Below are 17,906 nucleotides of genomic sequence, written 5' to 3' on the forward strand. Positions count from 1 at the left end.
GAGGCAGGCAGCCACTCAATAGAAAAGTTATCTTCAATTACTACTGTGACAGATACGTAACTCCTCCTATTCTCTCTAGTCTCATTTCTGGCATTTGCCTCAAAACACTCTGCAGACTGCTCTACTGTGTACTGCTAATTGACTTAATTGACCTAAAAATTATTTTGTTTTTCTGTTCAAGCATTTTTAATGGCTTTTTAAAGGATCAAGATGGCCAGTTTTTTTTTTTTTGAGACGGAGTTTCGCTGTTGTTACCCAGACTGGAGTGCAATGGCACGATCTCGGCTCACCGCAACCTCTGCCTCCTGGGTTCAAGCAATTCTCCTGCCTCAGCCTCCCAAGTAGCTGGGACTACAGGCACACACCACCATGCCCAGCTAATTTTTGTATTTTTAGTAGAGACAGGGTTTCACCTTGTTGACCAGGATGGTCTCGATCTCTTGACCTCGTGATCCACCCGCCTCGGCCTCCCAAAGTGCTGGGATTACAGGCGTGAGCCACCGCACCCAGCCGATGGCCAGTTTTTATGGTTATTGATGAGTTGCACCATATACCATGTGCCAGATGTATTGTTGTTCTCCAGCATAAATGGTCCATTGTAATGAGGCCAATCTCCCTGTCACCTTCATACAGCACATTTTTGTCACCTCTTGCAAGAGTGTCCCATCTCTGTACTTAACTGTATTATCCAGGTCAATTCCCCATCTTTTTCTTGTAACATTTTCCCTGCTGTATAAGCATTCAGCAAATGCTTATTCTCTACACTGTAATTTAAAACAACAGCATATTATTTTTGTCCTGGGTGTTTAAGTTAGTTACATTTAAATAGCTCTTAAGATCAGTGCATTTACTGTCGAAAAGTTACTTCAGCCTTCCATCTCTGATTTTACATTTCTTGTTTATCTAATTGCATCATGTATCTTCTTTTAAGCCTCTTTAATCCCATTGTGGAAGTAAGCCTAATGTTAACCAGAAGCTAGAGTTCAGCAATAATTAGCAAACTCATAAATCGTTCTGTGAAATTACTGAATTTTAAAACTGAACGTTTAATGATATAAATTTTCACAGACATGAAAATGCTGACTGAACTTGGCTCCTAACCTGCAATACACATATATTGGCCCTTTTCTATTTCATTAAAGGCCTTAAATTAAATCTGAATCTTTTATCGTCAGAAAGTTTATAAAATTATAAATAGGATATATTACTTATTTTTTGTGCTTTCCAAGAACAAGGATTCCTATTAGCCTAGGACATACAGTTTTTAACTCATTTTACATGATTTTCTTTGTGTTTATTAAACTTTTTACCTGGCATATTCAAATCTCATTTCTAAATACATAGGACAGAAAAATTTAGATTCTTAAAGTAGCCACATTGAAATTACCGAGGAGTAATTGTCCACCTAAGCTGCTGGATAAAGCAATTTCTTTGAAATATACTTTAAGGTCAGACACAGTGGCTCATGCCTGTATTCCTAGCACTTTGGGAGACCAAGGCGAGCAGATCACCTGAGATCGGGAGTTCAAGACCAGCTTGACCAACATGGTGAAACCGTGTCTCTTCAAAATACAAACATTAGCTGGGCGTGGTGGCACATACCTGTAATCCCAGCTACTTGGAGGCTGAGGTAGGAGAATCACTTGAACCCAGGAGGTGGAGGTGCAGCAAGCCAAGATCATACTAGTACACTCCAACCTGAGTGATAGAGCAAGATCCTATCTCCATAAATTCATATATGTAATTATATATAATATAAATAATACATATTTATGTTTTATATTATATATTATATAATATATATGTTATATACATAATTATATATATATATCTGTAATCCCAGCTACTCAGGAATGTGAGGTAAGAGAATCACTTAAACCCAGGAGGTCAAGGTTATAGTGAGGCAAGATCGTGCCTCTGCACTCCAGCCTAGGCAACAGAGCAAGACTCCATCTCAAGAAAGAAAAGAAAAAGAAATTATGGGTACAGTTGAAATACATTCAAGGATGCCATGCTCTGAAAACAGTTGAACTAACTACACTGAACAAATGCTTCTCAAAGTTTGGTCCCTAGACCAGCAGCAAGAGCATCACCTGAGGACTTGTTAAAAAGGCATATTCTCAGTTCCACCCAAGATCTACAAAATCAGAATCTCTGGAGTGGGACCCAGCCATCTGTCTGTTAACAAACCCTTCAGGTGATTCTACTGCAGATAGACACTAGTTTGACAACTGCTATCAGATGCTCTACTGTTTTATTTAATTTTATTACTGTGTAGTGATTTAATTCTGGGTTTCAGGTTACAACGCCCTTTTAAGATATGAAGGATTTGAAAGTGACTCTGCTCTGGACTTTTGGTGCAATATATGTGGTTCTGATATCCATCCAGTTGGTTGGTGTGCAGCCAGCGGAAAACCTCTTGTTCCTCCTAGAAGTAAGTAGCTCATTTACCCTTACTGTAATTTTATATATGTGTACTTTAATGCTGTTTTACACATAGTAATGTTAAAGTAATATGGAAATTAAAGACCTGGCATAGGGACTCATGCGTGTAATCCCAGCACTTTGGGAGGCCAAGGCAGGTGAATCAGTTGAGGTCAGGAGTTTGAGACCAGCCTGACCAACCAACATGGCGACACCCTGTCTTTACTAAAAGTACAAAAATTAGCCCGGCATGTTGGCGTGTGCCTGTAGCCCAGCTACTCAGGAGGCAGAGGCAGAAAAATCGCTTGAACCCAGGAGATGGAGGTTGCAATCACTCCTGAGCTGAGATTGCACCACTACACTCCAGCCTGGGCGACAGAGCAAGACTCCATCTCAAAAAAAAACAAAGAAATTAAAATAATTTTTTTTGGTGTCAAGCAGCCTTTTGCTGGCAAGACCTATACTTGCTTTCTGTATATTTACTTTTCAGAATGTTAGTAGTCTGACTTGCAAGGAAATTTGTTACCTTTTTTAAAACAGTTTATGAAGCACTTCTTTTTTGCAAAGTGTAACTGGTTATTTCTTCTATTTTAGCTATTCAGCATAAGTATACAAACTGGAAAGCTTTTTTAGTGAAACGACTCACTGGTGCCAAAACACTTCCTCCTGATTTCTCACAAAAGGTAAAAACAGGATCTTATAAAGACTGAAGAGCTCTATAAAACAAGGGTAACAAACATTTTTAAAGAATTGGTTTAATTTTGTGAACCTGATGATCTGTGTTATATTTCAAGCACATTCAGTATTTTTTACAGTATAATACGAAAATTCCTTGTAGACATTTGTCACAAATTTCGAGCAGTTTTTTTTTTTTTTTTTGTATTCTTTTGTTTTAAGGTTTCAGAGAGTATGCAGTATCCTTTCAAACCTTGCATGAGAGTAGAAGTGGTTGACAAGAGGCATTTGTGTCGAACACGAGTAGCAGTTGTGGAAAGTGTAATTGGAGGAAGATTAAGACTAGTGTATGAAGAAAGCGAAGATAGAACAGATGACTTCTGGTGCCATATGCATAGCCCATTGATTCATCATATCGGTTGGTCTCGAAGCATAGGTCATCGTTTCAAAAGATCTGGTAAGCACCTATCACAAGAACTCCTGTCGAAAGTATCATTGAGGTTGAATTATACTAGTTACTTTTCTCTACAGTATTGCGTAGATCAAACATAGTTGGTTTGGGATGCTTATTCAACCTTAATTAGTGGAGGTTCACACCATATTGGTGTCCTAGTAAATTTTTTTATACTCCTTCCACTTGTTCTCCAAACGAATGCACTTTTGGTCACAACTACAATTGTTTCTTTTATTATTCAGCCCATTTGAAAGATCTAAAGATACCTTTCCCTTTTCATTCAGTTTTAATCAAAACAGCGAGATTAAATGTGGTAGATTTAATACTAAGCACATGAAAACATACTTCTAAAGTTGTAATTCTCTAGGGAATTACATTAAAACTATGAGCATTAAAATTGGCTAAATGTATTTAGAAGCATATATGCTGCACATGTACGCTGAAGAGAGAAAAGACTATTAAAGGATAGTATTCATCCCAAATGTAGAAGGCATGTCTTTTTGCCATGTTTTATAGTGTGACATACTTTGAGAGTTTGAAGCCTTCAAAGAACGTGGTTTTTGGTCTTCTCACAAATGCTGACAGATTAGTGTGTAACTTTTCCTTGTAGATATTACAAAGAAACAGGATGGACATTTTGATACACCACCACATTTATTTGCTAAGGTAAGAAGTTTTTATAAGAACCCTCATTTGTAAATTAGGTTTGAAAGAGGGTTGTGGGTTTTTTCCTAAAATGATGGAAATCACAATTACATATGTTCACTTAAGAGAATTAAGACTTGTAAATCCATAGGTGTCACAACTCTTTATTATGATTATTCTTAAATTCTGTCTGTCTGAATTCTCTCTAAACCTTAGTGGAAGTTGGAGTTATAATATTAGGTAGGTAGGAGAAGGTACCTGGTAAATCTTTTCACATTGGTAATATTTTAGTTATTAAAATAACAACATTAGTAACAGTAGATGTGCTTTCATATAATTCTTTAGGTAAAAGAAGTAGACCAGAGTGGGGAATGGTTCAAGGAAGGAATGAAATTGGAAGCTATAGACCCGTTAAATCTTTCTACTATATGTGTCGCAACCATTAGAAAGGTAAGTTAATGGGTTTTAAAACATAGAAATGAAATGATAGGATTTGGGTGTAAGCAATAGAAGGAGTCTCCAAGCATATTCATTTTGACATCAAATGTGTATGTGTGTATCTTTAATAGGGAGGAGGTTGCTAGGAATTTCAAAATAAATTTGAATTCTCTGATCTTTCCTATATAGTTTATTGTCAGGATTGTCACTTTGAGTCTGCTACATTTATTTGTGGAAGTATATCCTAATTTAGAGGAAAAATATTTACGTTACTTCTAGTCAAGACTAGTCCAATTCGGAATTGTAACAAGGCCAAGTGTATCTTGAGTTTCCAATGTTTCCTTTTTAGGCCTTTTTCTTCTTTTTCGTAGTACTTTATTGCTTCTTTTCTCTTTTCCCTCTCATCTGAAACTGCTCTTACTAAAAGGCCTAGAAGAGAGGGTCTTCGGGTTTTTTGGTTGGTTTATTCATTTTTTTTGAGGCACAGTCTCTCTCTCTCTCTCTCTCTCTCTGTCTGTCTCTCTCTCTCTCTCTTGCCCAGGCTAGAGTGCAGTACTGTGATCACAGGCTCCAATGACCTCAGCCTCCAGAGTGGCTGGGACCACAGGTGTGTGCTATCATGCCTGGCTAATTTTCTTAGTTTTATTTTTGTAGCTACAGGGTCTCCCTAGGTTGCCCAGGCTGGTCTCAGACTACTGGGCTCAAGCAGTCCTCCTAAAGTGCTGGGATTGTAGCCGGGAGCCACGGCACCCAGCATTTTTTTTTAGATGTGGTCTCACTCTCTTGCCCAGGCTGGAGTTTAGTAACACAATCTCAGCTCACTGCAACCTCTGCCTCCCTCCCAGGCTGAAGCAGTCCTCCTGCCTCAGCCTCCCAAGTAGCTGGGACAACAGGTGCATGCCACCACACCCAGCTAATTTTGTCGTTGTTGTTTTCTTAGCAGTGGGGTCTCAGTGTATTACCCAGGATAGTCTCGAACTCCTGAGCTCAAGCAATCCTCCTGCCTCAGCCTTCTGAGTAACTGGTATTACAAACAGGAGCCGCCATGCCTGGCTAACATTGGTGTTTTTTTTTAAGGCTCTAGGTGAATCTCATGTACAGCCATGGTCAAGAACCACTGATGGAAAATCTACTTACATAAAGATGTAACTTATATCGTGATTTGCATCTCAACCATTTAAAACCTTTAGATAAAAGAAAAACAGTTACGATAGCTGTCATGTCACATGGTCACACAGCTAGACAAGACTGGCTCCAAACCCTGTTCTTCCTCTTTTCCTGACTAATGAGCAGAACAAGCTGATAAGATTTAAAACACAGATTCCCGAAACACTCTCAATCATGTTAAAAAGAAAAAGAAAAGGCTGGATGCCCCAGTACTTTGAGAGGCCAAGGTGAGTGGATCACTTGAGGTCAGGAGTTTAAGACCAGCCTGGTCAACATGATGAAACCCCATCTCCACTAAAAATACAAAAATTAGCCAGGTGTGGTGGTGCTTGCCTATAATCCCAGCTACTCAAAAGACTGAGGCAAGAGAAGCGCTTGAACCCGGGAGGTGGAGATTGCAGTGAACTGATATTGTGCCAGTGCACTCTAGCCTTAGTCATAGAGCAAGACTCCATCTCAACCAACAGCAAAACAAACAAACAAAAAACATGGATTTCCGTGACCTCCATATCGACACAATCAGAATCCCAATAAAGGCTAGGTGTGGTGGCTCATGCTTATAATTCCAGTACTTTGGGAGGCTGAGGTGGGATCCTTTCAGATCCAGCTCCTACCCATGACTTGACAGTAGTCTCTGTGTGTGTTCTAATTACTGAGACAGAGTCTGAATAGCTGAGCTAAGCCTTTGGTTTGGTTCCATACATGATGCATACAAGTTTCTTGTCCAGTCAGCTGTATTTAAAAGAATGAAGAAAGGAATCCCATGTAAGTGGGGTAGTTCTGTCCAGAAGTCTTAGGCAAAGCTGTCAAGCTTGAGGGTAGGAAAGTTAGTATACATGTTTAACATGTAGAAATAACCAAAGAAAGGAACTTGGGGGAAGAGACCAAAAGATAACGTGGAACCAATATAAAAATTAGCTGGGCATGGTGGCGTGTGCCTGTAGTCCCAGCCACTCGGGAGGCTGAGGCAGGAGAATTGCTTGAACCCAGAAAGCGGAGGTTGTGGTGAGCTGAGATCATGCCATTGCACTCCAGCCTGGGTAACAACAGCGAAACTCCGTCTCAAAAAAAAAAAAAAAGATAACGTGGAACCAGTATTACAGGCTTTAAACACTTGGTCAGGTCACCCAAGAGTTCTTTAGTAGACAGGATAGCTTGGTAAAGGTTCTGGCCTGAACGGAGATCAGACTGAAGGAAAGTTTTACTGTGTAAGAGGGGCAGAATCCATAGAGGATGGCTGAAAGCAGTGATATCAAACAGGATATCAAAGTCAAGACAGAGATTAATGGCAAGGTGAGATAGAGTTGTGGAACACGGTGATTGATTACCTCTAATCCGTAAGAAGTGTTAACGGATTTGATACCCTGTACTAACGCCAAGAATACGTTCAGCACGCAAGTAAAATGCTGGACCAAGACACTGGAAGGGAGGCAAACTCATGATAAAACCTTAGGAATCACCGGTTTAGAAGTTGATCATTGTAGTACTGAGGTGGATAAGGTCATCAAAACAGAAAGAAGAGCTGCAATCAGAAACTTGAAGGTTGGAGGTGAAGGAGCCAAGTACCGAAAGGAATTGAGAAAGAATGATCAGAAGGTTGAGAAGATTGATTGGTAGACCAGAATGTGTTACGAGACTAGGAGAAAATGTTTCAGAAAGTTAAGAGCAGGCTGGGTGCGGTAGCTCACACTTGTAATCCTAGCACTTTGGGAGGCAGAGGCAAGCAGATCCCTTGAGCCTGCTATGGCCCCCAGGAGTTCTCAACCAGCCTAAGCAATAGGACAACCCTGTCTCTACAAAGTTGGCTGGGTGTGGTGGTATACCTATAGTCCCAGCTGCCCAGGAGGCTATGGTGGATCACCTGAGCTCAGGGAAGTTGGCTGCAGTGAGCCGTGATCACACTACTGCATCCCAGCCTGGGTGACCTTGTCTCAAAAGATATTTAGTGAGGCTCAAGTTTGAGGAAAGTAGTGCTGGGAGAAAAGGCCATAGGGTTGGGCAAACTAGGAGTTTATTCATGAACTTAGCAGTTTAGATAAAGGCAAAATACTGTAGGAAAAAAGATAGCCAAAAGCAAAAATTCAACAAATATATAAAAGAATATTTGGGAGGCAGAAGCAAGAGGATCACTTGAGGCCAGGAGTTCAAGACCAGCCCAGTTAACATGGTGAAACCCCATCTCTACTAAAAATATAAAAATCAGTCAAATGTGATGTTGAGCACCTGTAATCCCAGCTACTCAGGAGGCTGAGGCAGGAGAATTACTTGAACCTGGGAAGGGGAGGTTGCAGTGAGCTGAGATTACACCATGGCACTCCAGCCTGATCAACAAAGTGAGACTCCATCTCAGAAAAAAAATATGTATGTATATAGATACACAGACACACACACACACACACACACACACACACACAATAAAAGAGTAGATAAAGACAAAAATCAGACTGCAGGGAGTTGCATAGTATGTAACTTGAGTCTCTGGGTGAACAGAGTTTATTCTATAATTTTTATCTATTTCAAAGTAAATTTTTTTTTTATTTAGATGGAGTCTTACTCTGTCACCCAGGCTGGAATACAGTGGTGCAGTCTCGGCTCACTGCAATCTCCGCCTCCTGGGTTCAGTCAATTCTCCCTGCCTCAGCCTTCCAAGTACTGGGATTACAGGTGCCCACCACCACGCTCAGCTAATTTTTTTTTTTTTTTTTTTGAAACGGAATTTCGCGCTTGTTACCCAGGCTGGAGTGCAATGGCGCGATCTCAGCTCACGGCAACCTTTGCCTCCTGGGTTCAGGCAATTCTCCTGCCTCAGCCTCCTGAGTAGCTGGGATTACAGGCACGCGCCACCATGCCCAGCTAATTTTTTTTTTTTTTTTGTATGTTTTTTAGTAGAGATGGGGTTTCACCATGTTGACCAGGATGGTCTCGATCTCCTGACCTCGTGATCCACCCGCCTCAGCCTCCCAAAGTGCTGGGATTACAGGCTTGAGCCACCGCACCCAGCCAGCTAATTTTTATATTTTTAGTGGAGACAAGGTTTTGCCATGTTGGCCAAGCTGGTCTCGAACTTCTGACCTCAGGTGATCAGCCCTCCTGGGCCTCCCAAAGCACTGGGATTACAGGCATTAGCCACCACACCCAGCCAAAATATTTTTAGTATAATGGAAACTGGGAAACATTAGAGTGTAAGAGATGCTCTTTTGAGATCATAATTCCAGTGGTAATAGGGCAAGATGGGGAAGTTTGTCTTAGAGTGTTTTTTGGGGGTGGGAGGTTTGGTTGGTTGGTTGGTTGGTTGGTTGGTTGGTTGGTTGGTTGGTTGTTTTTTGTTTGTTTGTTTGTTTGTTTTTTGAGACTGAGTTTCACTCTTGTTACCCAGGCTGGAGTGCAATGACGCGATCTCGGCTCACTGCAACCTCTGCCTCCTGGGTTCAGGCAATTCTCCTGCCTCAGCCTCCTGAGTAGCTGGGATTACAGGTGTGCACCACCATGCCTAGCTAATTTTTTGTATTTTTAGTAGAGACGGGGTTTCACCATGTTGACCAGGGTGGTCTCCATCTCTTGACTTCGTGACCCACCTGTCTCGGCCTCCCAAAGTGCTGGAATTACAGGCGTGAACCACCGCGCCTAGTTTTTTGTTTTTTGTTTTTTTTTTTTGAGATGGAGTTTCACTCTTACTGCCTAGGCTAGAATGCAGTGGCATGATCTCAGCTTACTATAGCTTCCACCTCCTGACTGCAGGAGCCTCAGCTCCTGCCTCAGCCTCCCACGTAGCTGGGATTACAGGCATGCACCACCACACCCAGCTGATTTTGTATTTTTAGTAAAGGTGGGTTTCTCCATGTTGGTCAGGCTGGTCTCAAACTCCCAACCTCAGGTGATCCGGCCACCTCAGCTTCCCAAAGTACTGGTATTACAAGTATGAGCCCCTGCACCCGGCCAGTTTGTCTTAGTTTTAAAAAGAGGGGCAGCCTGGCTGAGGTGGGTGGATCACCTGAGGTCAGGAGTTTGAGACTAATCTGGCCAACATGACGAAACCCCATCTCTACTAAAAATACAAAAATTAGCCGGGCATGATGGCGCATGCCTGTAATCCCAGCTACTTGGGAGGCTGAGGCAGGACAATCACTTGAACCCTGGAGGTGGAGGTTGCAGTGAGCCGAGATTGCACCATCACACTCCAGCCTGAGAGACAAAAGTAAAACTCTGTCTCAGAAAAAAGAGGGGGAGGGTGTGGGGGGAAGCTGGGCAAGGTGGCTCGTGCCTGTAATCCCAGCACTTTGGGATCCTTGTCCGAGGCACAAGGATCAGTTGAGCCCAGGAGTTTGAGATCAGCCTGAGCAACATGGTGAGGCCCCGTCTCTATAAAATGAAAATTTAAAAATTAGCCAAGTGTGATGGTGTGCACCTGTAGTCCTAGCTACTTGGGAAGCAGAGACAGAAGGATTGCTTGAGCTGGGGAGGTCAAGGCTGCAGTGAGCCATGTTCGCACAATTACACTCTAGCCTGAGTGACAGAGGGAGACCTTTACTCAAAAAGGGGGAGTGAGGTACTTGTTACAACAGTCTCTGAGGCTTGAAGAAAGGAACAAGAGGACCCTTACATGGACCATCCTTAGCATCTGCCATAGAGGAGTATGGTTATCTGTAGCATAAAAGAGATCAAGTTGGAGCTTGAAGAAGGTGGAGACAGGTCAGAAAAACTCTGCGATAAATCAAAAAGAAAGAAGTAAAAGTGTTACCAAGTAGGACTTGGAGCTTAGCTGAGATTAGATGGGTAAATTTTAAGAGCACTCAGTCCAGTTTCATGATGCTGCAACAGCAGGTGGCTATAGCCATGGTCAAAGGCACTGCATTTCCCAAACCTCTGAGGTCAGTTCTAAGTAATCCTGCTTTTATTTCTGGAACACGCTAGAATTTACATAGATTTTTTTCATTGGAACTTCTGTTAACATAACTCAATAAAGAAGCTTGTTTTACTTTTAAGAGACCTTTATATAATAGATTTTTCCTTTATTTTAGAATGTCAAAATATTATTTTTATAATAGTGGTATCTAATTTCAAGTACTTAGGATTCTCTTAATTTGAAAGGTGCTAGCTGACGGATTCCTGATGATTGGGATCGATGGCTCAGAAGCAGCAGACGGATCTGACTGGTTCTGTTATCATGCAACCTCTCCTTCTATTTTCCCTGTCGGTTTCTGTGAAATTAACATGATTGAACTTACTCCACCCAGAGGTACTTCATCTAATGTAAACACTGGATTTTAATTCTTGCTTTCTTCTTACATGGTTTCTGTTAACAACACTTAACGCAGCCCTAGGTTTTCTTGCAGAGTAGATATAATGTGTGTGGATACACATACATGCAAGAGCTGTAGGTTGCTCTAAAAACATAAAGTACTGTATTCTAGCTTACTTTAATAAATTACAGTAGTATAGAATTTTTCCTGAGCATCTGTGTATTTTATAATATGAATTGGTATTCTCATACTCTGTTGAATCGGTAATATAGGTTCAATAGGCTTATGGCATTGATGATTTTTTTTCCCCCAATAAAGACAGGGTCTTGCTTTGTTGCCCAGGTTGAATTGTGCCCATGGCACAATCATAGCTCACAGTAGCTTCCAACTCCTGGGCCCAAGCAATCCTCCCACCTCAGCCTCCTTAATAGCAGAAACTACAGCTGAAAAGCACAATCATGCCTGACTTTTTTTTTCTTTTTTCTTTGTATGTACGTACAGATGGGAATCTCACTATGTTACCCAAAGCTGGTCTTGAAGTCCTGGCCTCAAGTGATTCTCCCACCTCAGTCTCCCCAAAGTGCTGGGATTAGGGATGAACCATCACACTTAGCTATGTGGACTTTTTTTTTTTTTTTTTTTTTTTGAAGACAGTCTCTCTCTGTCACCCAGGCTGGAATGCAGTGGTGCTATTTCAACTCTCTACAGCCTCTGCCTCCCAGGCTCAAGTGATTCTCCTGCCTCCCATCCCAAGTAGCAGAATTACAGGCATGCACCACCATACACAGCTAATTTTTTTATTTTTCATAGAGACCGCGTTTTGCCCTGTAGACACCTACCTTGGCTTCCCAGTGTGCTGGGATTGTAGGCATGCACCACTGCATCCAGCCCTAGGTAGACTTTTAAAAAGATTACTGTTTTACTTATGGTTTAACCAGTGTTTTTCCCGATTTTAGTATTTGAGCATTAAGTTGTTTCTCTAAGAAAGGAGGAAAGCTATAACAGAGGTCTATAAAAGTAGTATTTGCTCGGCTAGGTTTCTTTCTTGGAAGGAAAGAAAAATATCACTCCACAGTGTTAGGTGCTAGACTCTTCTAAAGTATAGGATTGAAGGAGCAAAAATATATCCTTATAGTAAACAGAAAAAGAGAGCCACTTCTGTGTTAGAGTAAGTAGGCACACCAGTGTTTCTAGAAAAGGGAGAGAAATCTATGTAACATGGAGGAATTATTGCACTTGGCAGTATTAGCATGAGTTAAAAATTAATCATATAGGCCAGATGCAGTGGTTTACACCTGTAATCCCAGGACTTTGGGAGACTGAAGCAGGAGGATTGCTCGAGACTAGGAGTTTGAGAAAAACTGGGCAACGTAGGGAGACCTTGTCTCTACTAAAAACAGCAAAAAAATTATCCTGTCACAGAGGCATGCACCTGTAGTCCCAGCTAATAGACTAAGGCAGGAGGATCACTTAAACCCTGGAGATTGAGGCTGCAGTAAGCCGTTGAGGGCGCCACTGCACTCCAGCCTGGGTGATAGAGCAAGACCCTGTCTCAAAAAAAATAAAGTTGATCATATAACCTATGCCCTTGAGATTTTGTGCACTGTTACTTTTTGTCTGCATCTTCATATTATGCGAATTTTAAATGAACCCAGACTTAAACCAGTTGTGTTTTTTAGGTTACACAAAACTTCCTTTTAAATGGTTTGACTACCTCAGGGAAACTGGCTCCATTGCAGCACCAGTAAAACTATTTAATAAGGTAAATTTAAGTGGGAGTATAATTACGTGAGGACGTTGTGATGCCCCACAAATAGAATGTATGTTAATAAAAATGTCTTTGCCTTAGATTAAAATTTCTTAGTGGAGATATAAATAAGCATAATATAGCAAGGAAACAATATAAGTTTCTTTTATCTAGGAATCGAAACTTGTTTCCAAATTATGTTTCATTTTTAATCTGAGTGAAATAGAAATGAATACTTTTCCTAACTAGTTCTTAAATACTTCACCTTCGTATTATATTTAAAGAATTATTTGAAATTTATGGTTTAAATTACGTTATTTGGCTACTTGCTTCTGTTTTTGGCTTTCTTAGTGATAGTAGGGTTGCACATTCTTTCTTCTTTATACCAATATTAATGTTTTCTTCTCTGTGTCAGGATGTTCCAAATCACGGATTTCGTGTAGGAATGAAATTAGAAGCAGTAGATCTCATGGAGCCACGTTTAATTTGTGTAGCCACAGTAACTCGAATTATTCATCGTCTCTTGAGGATACATTTTGATGGATGGGAAGAAGAGTATGATCAGTGGGTAGACTGTGAGTCCCCTGACCTCTATCCTGTAGGGTGGTGTCAGTTAACTGGATATCAGCTACAGCCTCCTGCATCACAGTGTAAGTTGGTATACAGAAAAGGTGTCCTTTTGTAAAAATCAGCAATTCTCCAGAGGACTATCTCACATAAATCATCTTGTGAGCTCACAGGACAAGAATATACCTATGTCTGATTGGTTGCCAGGTAAGACATTAAGACTCAACAACAATATCACAGAATCAGACCATGTGTACCATGGCAGTGTGAACCCAGTAGTCAATTACATAATGACTATAGAAGCACAACAGTCACCAAATTAAACTAGACTTACTATTTTAGTGAGTTAAAAATTATAGACTAAAAGTTTGTTGGTATGTAATAAATACTTTTGAGTAAATAGTGGAATCTCTCTTGTTGAGGCTATGGTTTTGTGGGAACAAGTACCCTTATTTTCAAAGCATCATGTACTTAAATGAGTTTAATGGTCTTGGTAAAGACAGTTCATCTAAGTTGTATCTAGACAACTGTATCATCTAAGTTGTAAGCAATTATTTGGTACCAATTTTCCCTTTTATTTTTCAGCATCAAGAGAAAACCAATCAGCTTCATCGAAACAGAAGAAAAAGGCTAAGTCCCAGCAATACAAAGGACATAAGAAAAGTGGGTCACCACGTGGTGTTCACATACATTTTCTAATTGTTAACTAATTGGAATCACAGTATTCTTGGACAGAAAATGATATCTCTTGTGAGAACTGATGATTGTGCATTATGTATTATGCTTAAAGGTGCAGTATGCCATAAAAGGCAAACCCTTTCAATATATTTTACTGACAGGGGAAATTATTACCACAGTATTTAAAGCATATGTGGTAAAGAATAGAGCCTGTGAATGATTCTTGAAATAATATGTAAAACCATTAGAAGTTAATCCTTTTTAAAAACTATTTAAAAAAATAAATTAGCGGCCGGGCACGGTAGCTCATGCCTGTAATCCCAGCATTTTGGGAGGCCAAGGCGGGTGGATCACTTGAGGTCAGGAGATCGAGACCATCCTGGCTAACACAGTGAAACCCCGTCTCTACTAAAAATGCAAAAAATTAGCCGGGCGTGATGGCATGCGCCTGTAGTCCCAGCTACTTGGGAGGCTGAGGCAGGAGAATCGCTTGAACCCAGGAGGCGTAAGTTGCAGTGAGCTAAGATAGTGCCACTGCACTCTAGCCTGGGCAACAGAGCAAGACTCCGTCTCAAAGAAAAAAAAATTAGCAGACACTTGATGGTTACAGTAGATGTGAAGCCTAATAAACCCATTTTTCTTAGCAAAACTTTCTAGAGTGATACTGGTAAGAAATCCAGGTTGATGGCTAACAAAGTCATGCTTCAGCAAATTTTTCTAGAAATGCTTTCTGTACCATATTTTACCTTACAGTGAATTGTTGCTGGCATTTATAGCCAAAGTAATATAAAATATATTAACCATATTTGATTTTTTAAAATCTTACTTCCCCACCATAGAAAGTCATAGCTTTCTCTCTTCATAAAACTTGTCATGGAATATTTAATTTTTTTTTTTTTTTTTTTTTTTTTTTTTTTTTTTTTTTTTTTTGAGAGGCAGGGTCTCACTTTGTTGCCCAGGCTGGAATGGAGTGCAGGAACGCAATCTCTGCTCACTACAGCCTTGACCTTCCCTGGCTCAAGCAGTCCTCCCACCCAGCCTCCTGAGTAGCTTGGACCACAGGCACGTGCTGCCAAGAAAGGGGAGGGATTTTTTTTAGAGACAGGGTCTCGCCATGTTGCCCAGGCTGGTCTCAAACTTCTGGGCTCAAGCGATCTGCTTAGAAATCTTAGCTTCCCAAAGTGCTGGAATTACAGGCATGAGCCACCACACCTGGCCATATTTCATTTCTTTCTTAGATAAGGTTTTTTGTTTGTTTGTTTGTTTTTGGGACAGAGTCTCACTCTGTTGCACAGGCTGGGATACGTCTTCAACTTCCCAGGTACAAACAACCCTCCTACCTCAGACCCTGGAGTAGCTGCTACTACAGGAGTATACCACCATGCCCAGCTAGCTTTTATATTTTTATAGAAATGTTGTCTCACCATGTTGCCCAGGCTGGTCTCAAACTCCTGTGTTCATTTGTTCCATCTGCCCGCCTCAGCCTCCCAAAGTGCTGGGATTACAGGCGTGATCTGCTGAGTCAGGCCAATTTTTATTTTAAAGATTTTTTTTTTTTTTTTTTTTTGAGACAGAGTCTTGCTCTGTTGCCAGGCTAGAGTGCAGTGGCGCAATCTCGGCTCACTACAACCTCCGCCTCCCGGGTTCAAACAATTCTCCTGCCTCAGCCCCCTGAGGGATGACAGGTGCGTGCCACCACGCCCAGCTAATTTTTGTATTTTTAGTAAAGACGAGATTTCACCACGTTGGCCAGGTTGGTCTCCATCTCCTGACCTTGTGATCTGTTCTCCTTGGCCTCTGGAAGTGCTGGGATTACAGGCGTGAGCCATGACACCTGGCGAGTAAAGATATTTTTTAATTAGGCTGGGCACAGTGGCTCATGCTTGTAATCCCAGCTACTTTGGGAGGCCAAGGTGGGCAGATGGCTTGAGACCAGCCTGGGCAACATGGAAAAAAAAGAAAAGCAAGCAAGTGGCTGGGCGTGGTGGCTCACGCCTATAATCCAAGCACTTTGGAGGCCAAGGCGGGCGGATCACCTGAGGTCGGGAGTTCAAGACCAGCCTGACCAACATGGTGAAACCCGTCTTTATAAAAAAAAAAAAGAAAGAATGAAAGGCAAGCTATTTAAAATGTTAAAAGTACACTTAAGAATTAAAACTGAAACAGGTTTTTCCAGATGACTTGTCATGTATGCTCAGGTATGTGCTGATCTGCCTCATTAACAACCTAGAGACTGAAATGGCAAGAAGAATCAAATACACTCTGTTCTTACCTTTCTGATGTTTGCTTGTTAAGTGGGAAACAAAAATTTCTACTGTCCACTGTACTGGTACTTTGAAAAACAGGCTTTCTCCCAGCACAAACCCCAGGTCAGTCTCACACAAGTAGCAACCAACAGGCCTGTCTCTTGACCTCTGTTTATAGGCACAAGCCTCCCACAGGTCCAGAATTATTTTTGCCAAACCAGGCAGATGAAAGGGAGTTCTCATGTATCTGTAAATGAGTAGGAAGAATTCACATGGGAACGTCATTTATGTCAGTGGACTGACAATAGTAGGTATGATCACTAAGCTTTCTGTGAAGTAAATAACATCTGCTTTCACTTTATGTTGGATAAGAATTTGGAATTTCAGAACTTTCTTTCCAAGATGTCAAATTAAGAATGATTTTTATTACTCAGTGGCTATATGACATTGCTTTTTAGAACAAATATGTGAGTTTTGTGTAGACAGTTCATTTGCCTCCCTCAGTGTGACTCTTATAGGATTTGTTTCGGGCTTGTGGGGTTTAAATTATTTTGAATTAATGGGCTAGAAATATGGAAGGAAATATGTAATTAATGAAGTAATATTAGCATCCCAGTTTTTAATGATACTTACCATGACCACAGTTCTGGATTCACTAAAAAAAATGAATTTTGGTCTACATGTAACATATTATATTCCTTAACTATAATGTTTTAATATTTCCTAATAGTATGACAACATTTCTAATGCCTTTAATTGTTCTTTGAACATAGAAAAGAACCATGGACCTCATTAGATGCCCTTGGGACCAGATGTGCTTTGGAATTCAGAATTTTTTCAGACTTTAGAAGAGAAATACAGTCTGTGTAACATACATTATGTAACACTCCAGACTCTGAAGCATTTTCTAAAGCAAATATATATATATATATATATATATAAACATTTACATTAAATGGGCCAAATAAAAATCATAGTTATCACCAAGTGATATAACGGCTTTGTTGCAAAGCTTTTTTTAAAAACTTTTTGAATGTTGAAATTAGATAAGGAAGTATAGTGCCGTATTAAGAAGCGGCAGTTTTTCACTCTAATGGTGCTGCCTCTTCTTATTTTTTTATATTACTCGACAGTTTGTTAGAAAGTTTTCTCACTAACTTTAGTAACACAAATAAAGAATTTGGGGTTTAGAAACCTGTCATCCATTGCAGGCAGACTGACATCAATACCAGATGGGCTGTAAAACCTTTTGTTTGTTTTTAAGTTTGCCTTGGGAGATTATCATATTCTGGCTTTGTTGTTTCATCTGATAGCTCATTGGTCTTTTTGAACTTAAAATCATCTGCTAGTGGTATATTCTGGTAGTACTTGTTTTACACAGAAATAGCTAACTGGCTTCATTGGTCTAGCTTGCTTGGTAGTAGGCTGTGTTCATGCCCTGAAGGAGGCATAGTTACTACTAACACTTGAGATTAGAATGTTCTGCCAAAAGAATCTTATACACTGTACGGTTTCAAAAGCCTCTTTCTCTTAAGGTGTGGTAATTCTAGAGCAGGAAAAGCAGCAGTAATTTCTGCTTTAAATCTCACCATTTTCAGGGACTTCTCTAAGTAGTCAGAGTTGGA

General features: G+C 40.6%; 1 protein-coding gene across 40 annotated transcripts in view; it reads left to right on the forward strand.

Moving 5' to 3' along the window:
• MBTD1 (mbt domain containing 1) overlaps positions 1 to 17,906 on the forward strand; it is a 78,097-nt gene that overhangs the window by 47,856 nt on the left and 12,335 nt on the right. For 39 of the 40 annotated variants that reach the window (XM_035301179.3, XM_078374154.1, XM_078374167.1 and 36 more), the window contains 9 exons: positions 2,300 to 2,434; positions 3,019 to 3,107; positions 3,322 to 3,556; positions 4,164 to 4,219; positions 4,544 to 4,648; positions 10,892 to 11,039; positions 12,723 to 12,805; positions 13,206 to 13,440; positions 13,943 to 14,020. In XM_035301179.3, coding sequence (XP_035157070.1) covers positions 2,300 to 2,434; positions 3,019 to 3,107; positions 3,322 to 3,556; positions 4,164 to 4,219; positions 4,544 to 4,648; positions 10,892 to 11,039; positions 12,723 to 12,805; positions 13,206 to 13,440; positions 13,943 to 14,020 — 1,164 coding nt within the window. Of the gene's footprint in view, positions 1 to 2,299; positions 2,435 to 3,018; positions 3,108 to 3,321; positions 3,557 to 4,163; positions 4,220 to 4,543; positions 4,649 to 10,891; positions 11,040 to 12,722; positions 12,806 to 13,205; positions 13,565 to 13,942; positions 14,021 to 17,906 lie in introns of those variants that run through there. The other variant, XR_004743457.3, reaches the window with a different exon arrangement.

The sequence above is a fragment of the Callithrix jacchus genome, chromosome 5 (genome assembly GCF_049354715.1).
Source record: "Callithrix jacchus isolate 240 chromosome 5, calJac240_pri, whole genome shotgun sequence".
NCBI classification, from domain to species: domain Eukaryota; kingdom Metazoa; phylum Chordata; class Mammalia; order Primates; family Cebidae; genus Callithrix; species Callithrix jacchus.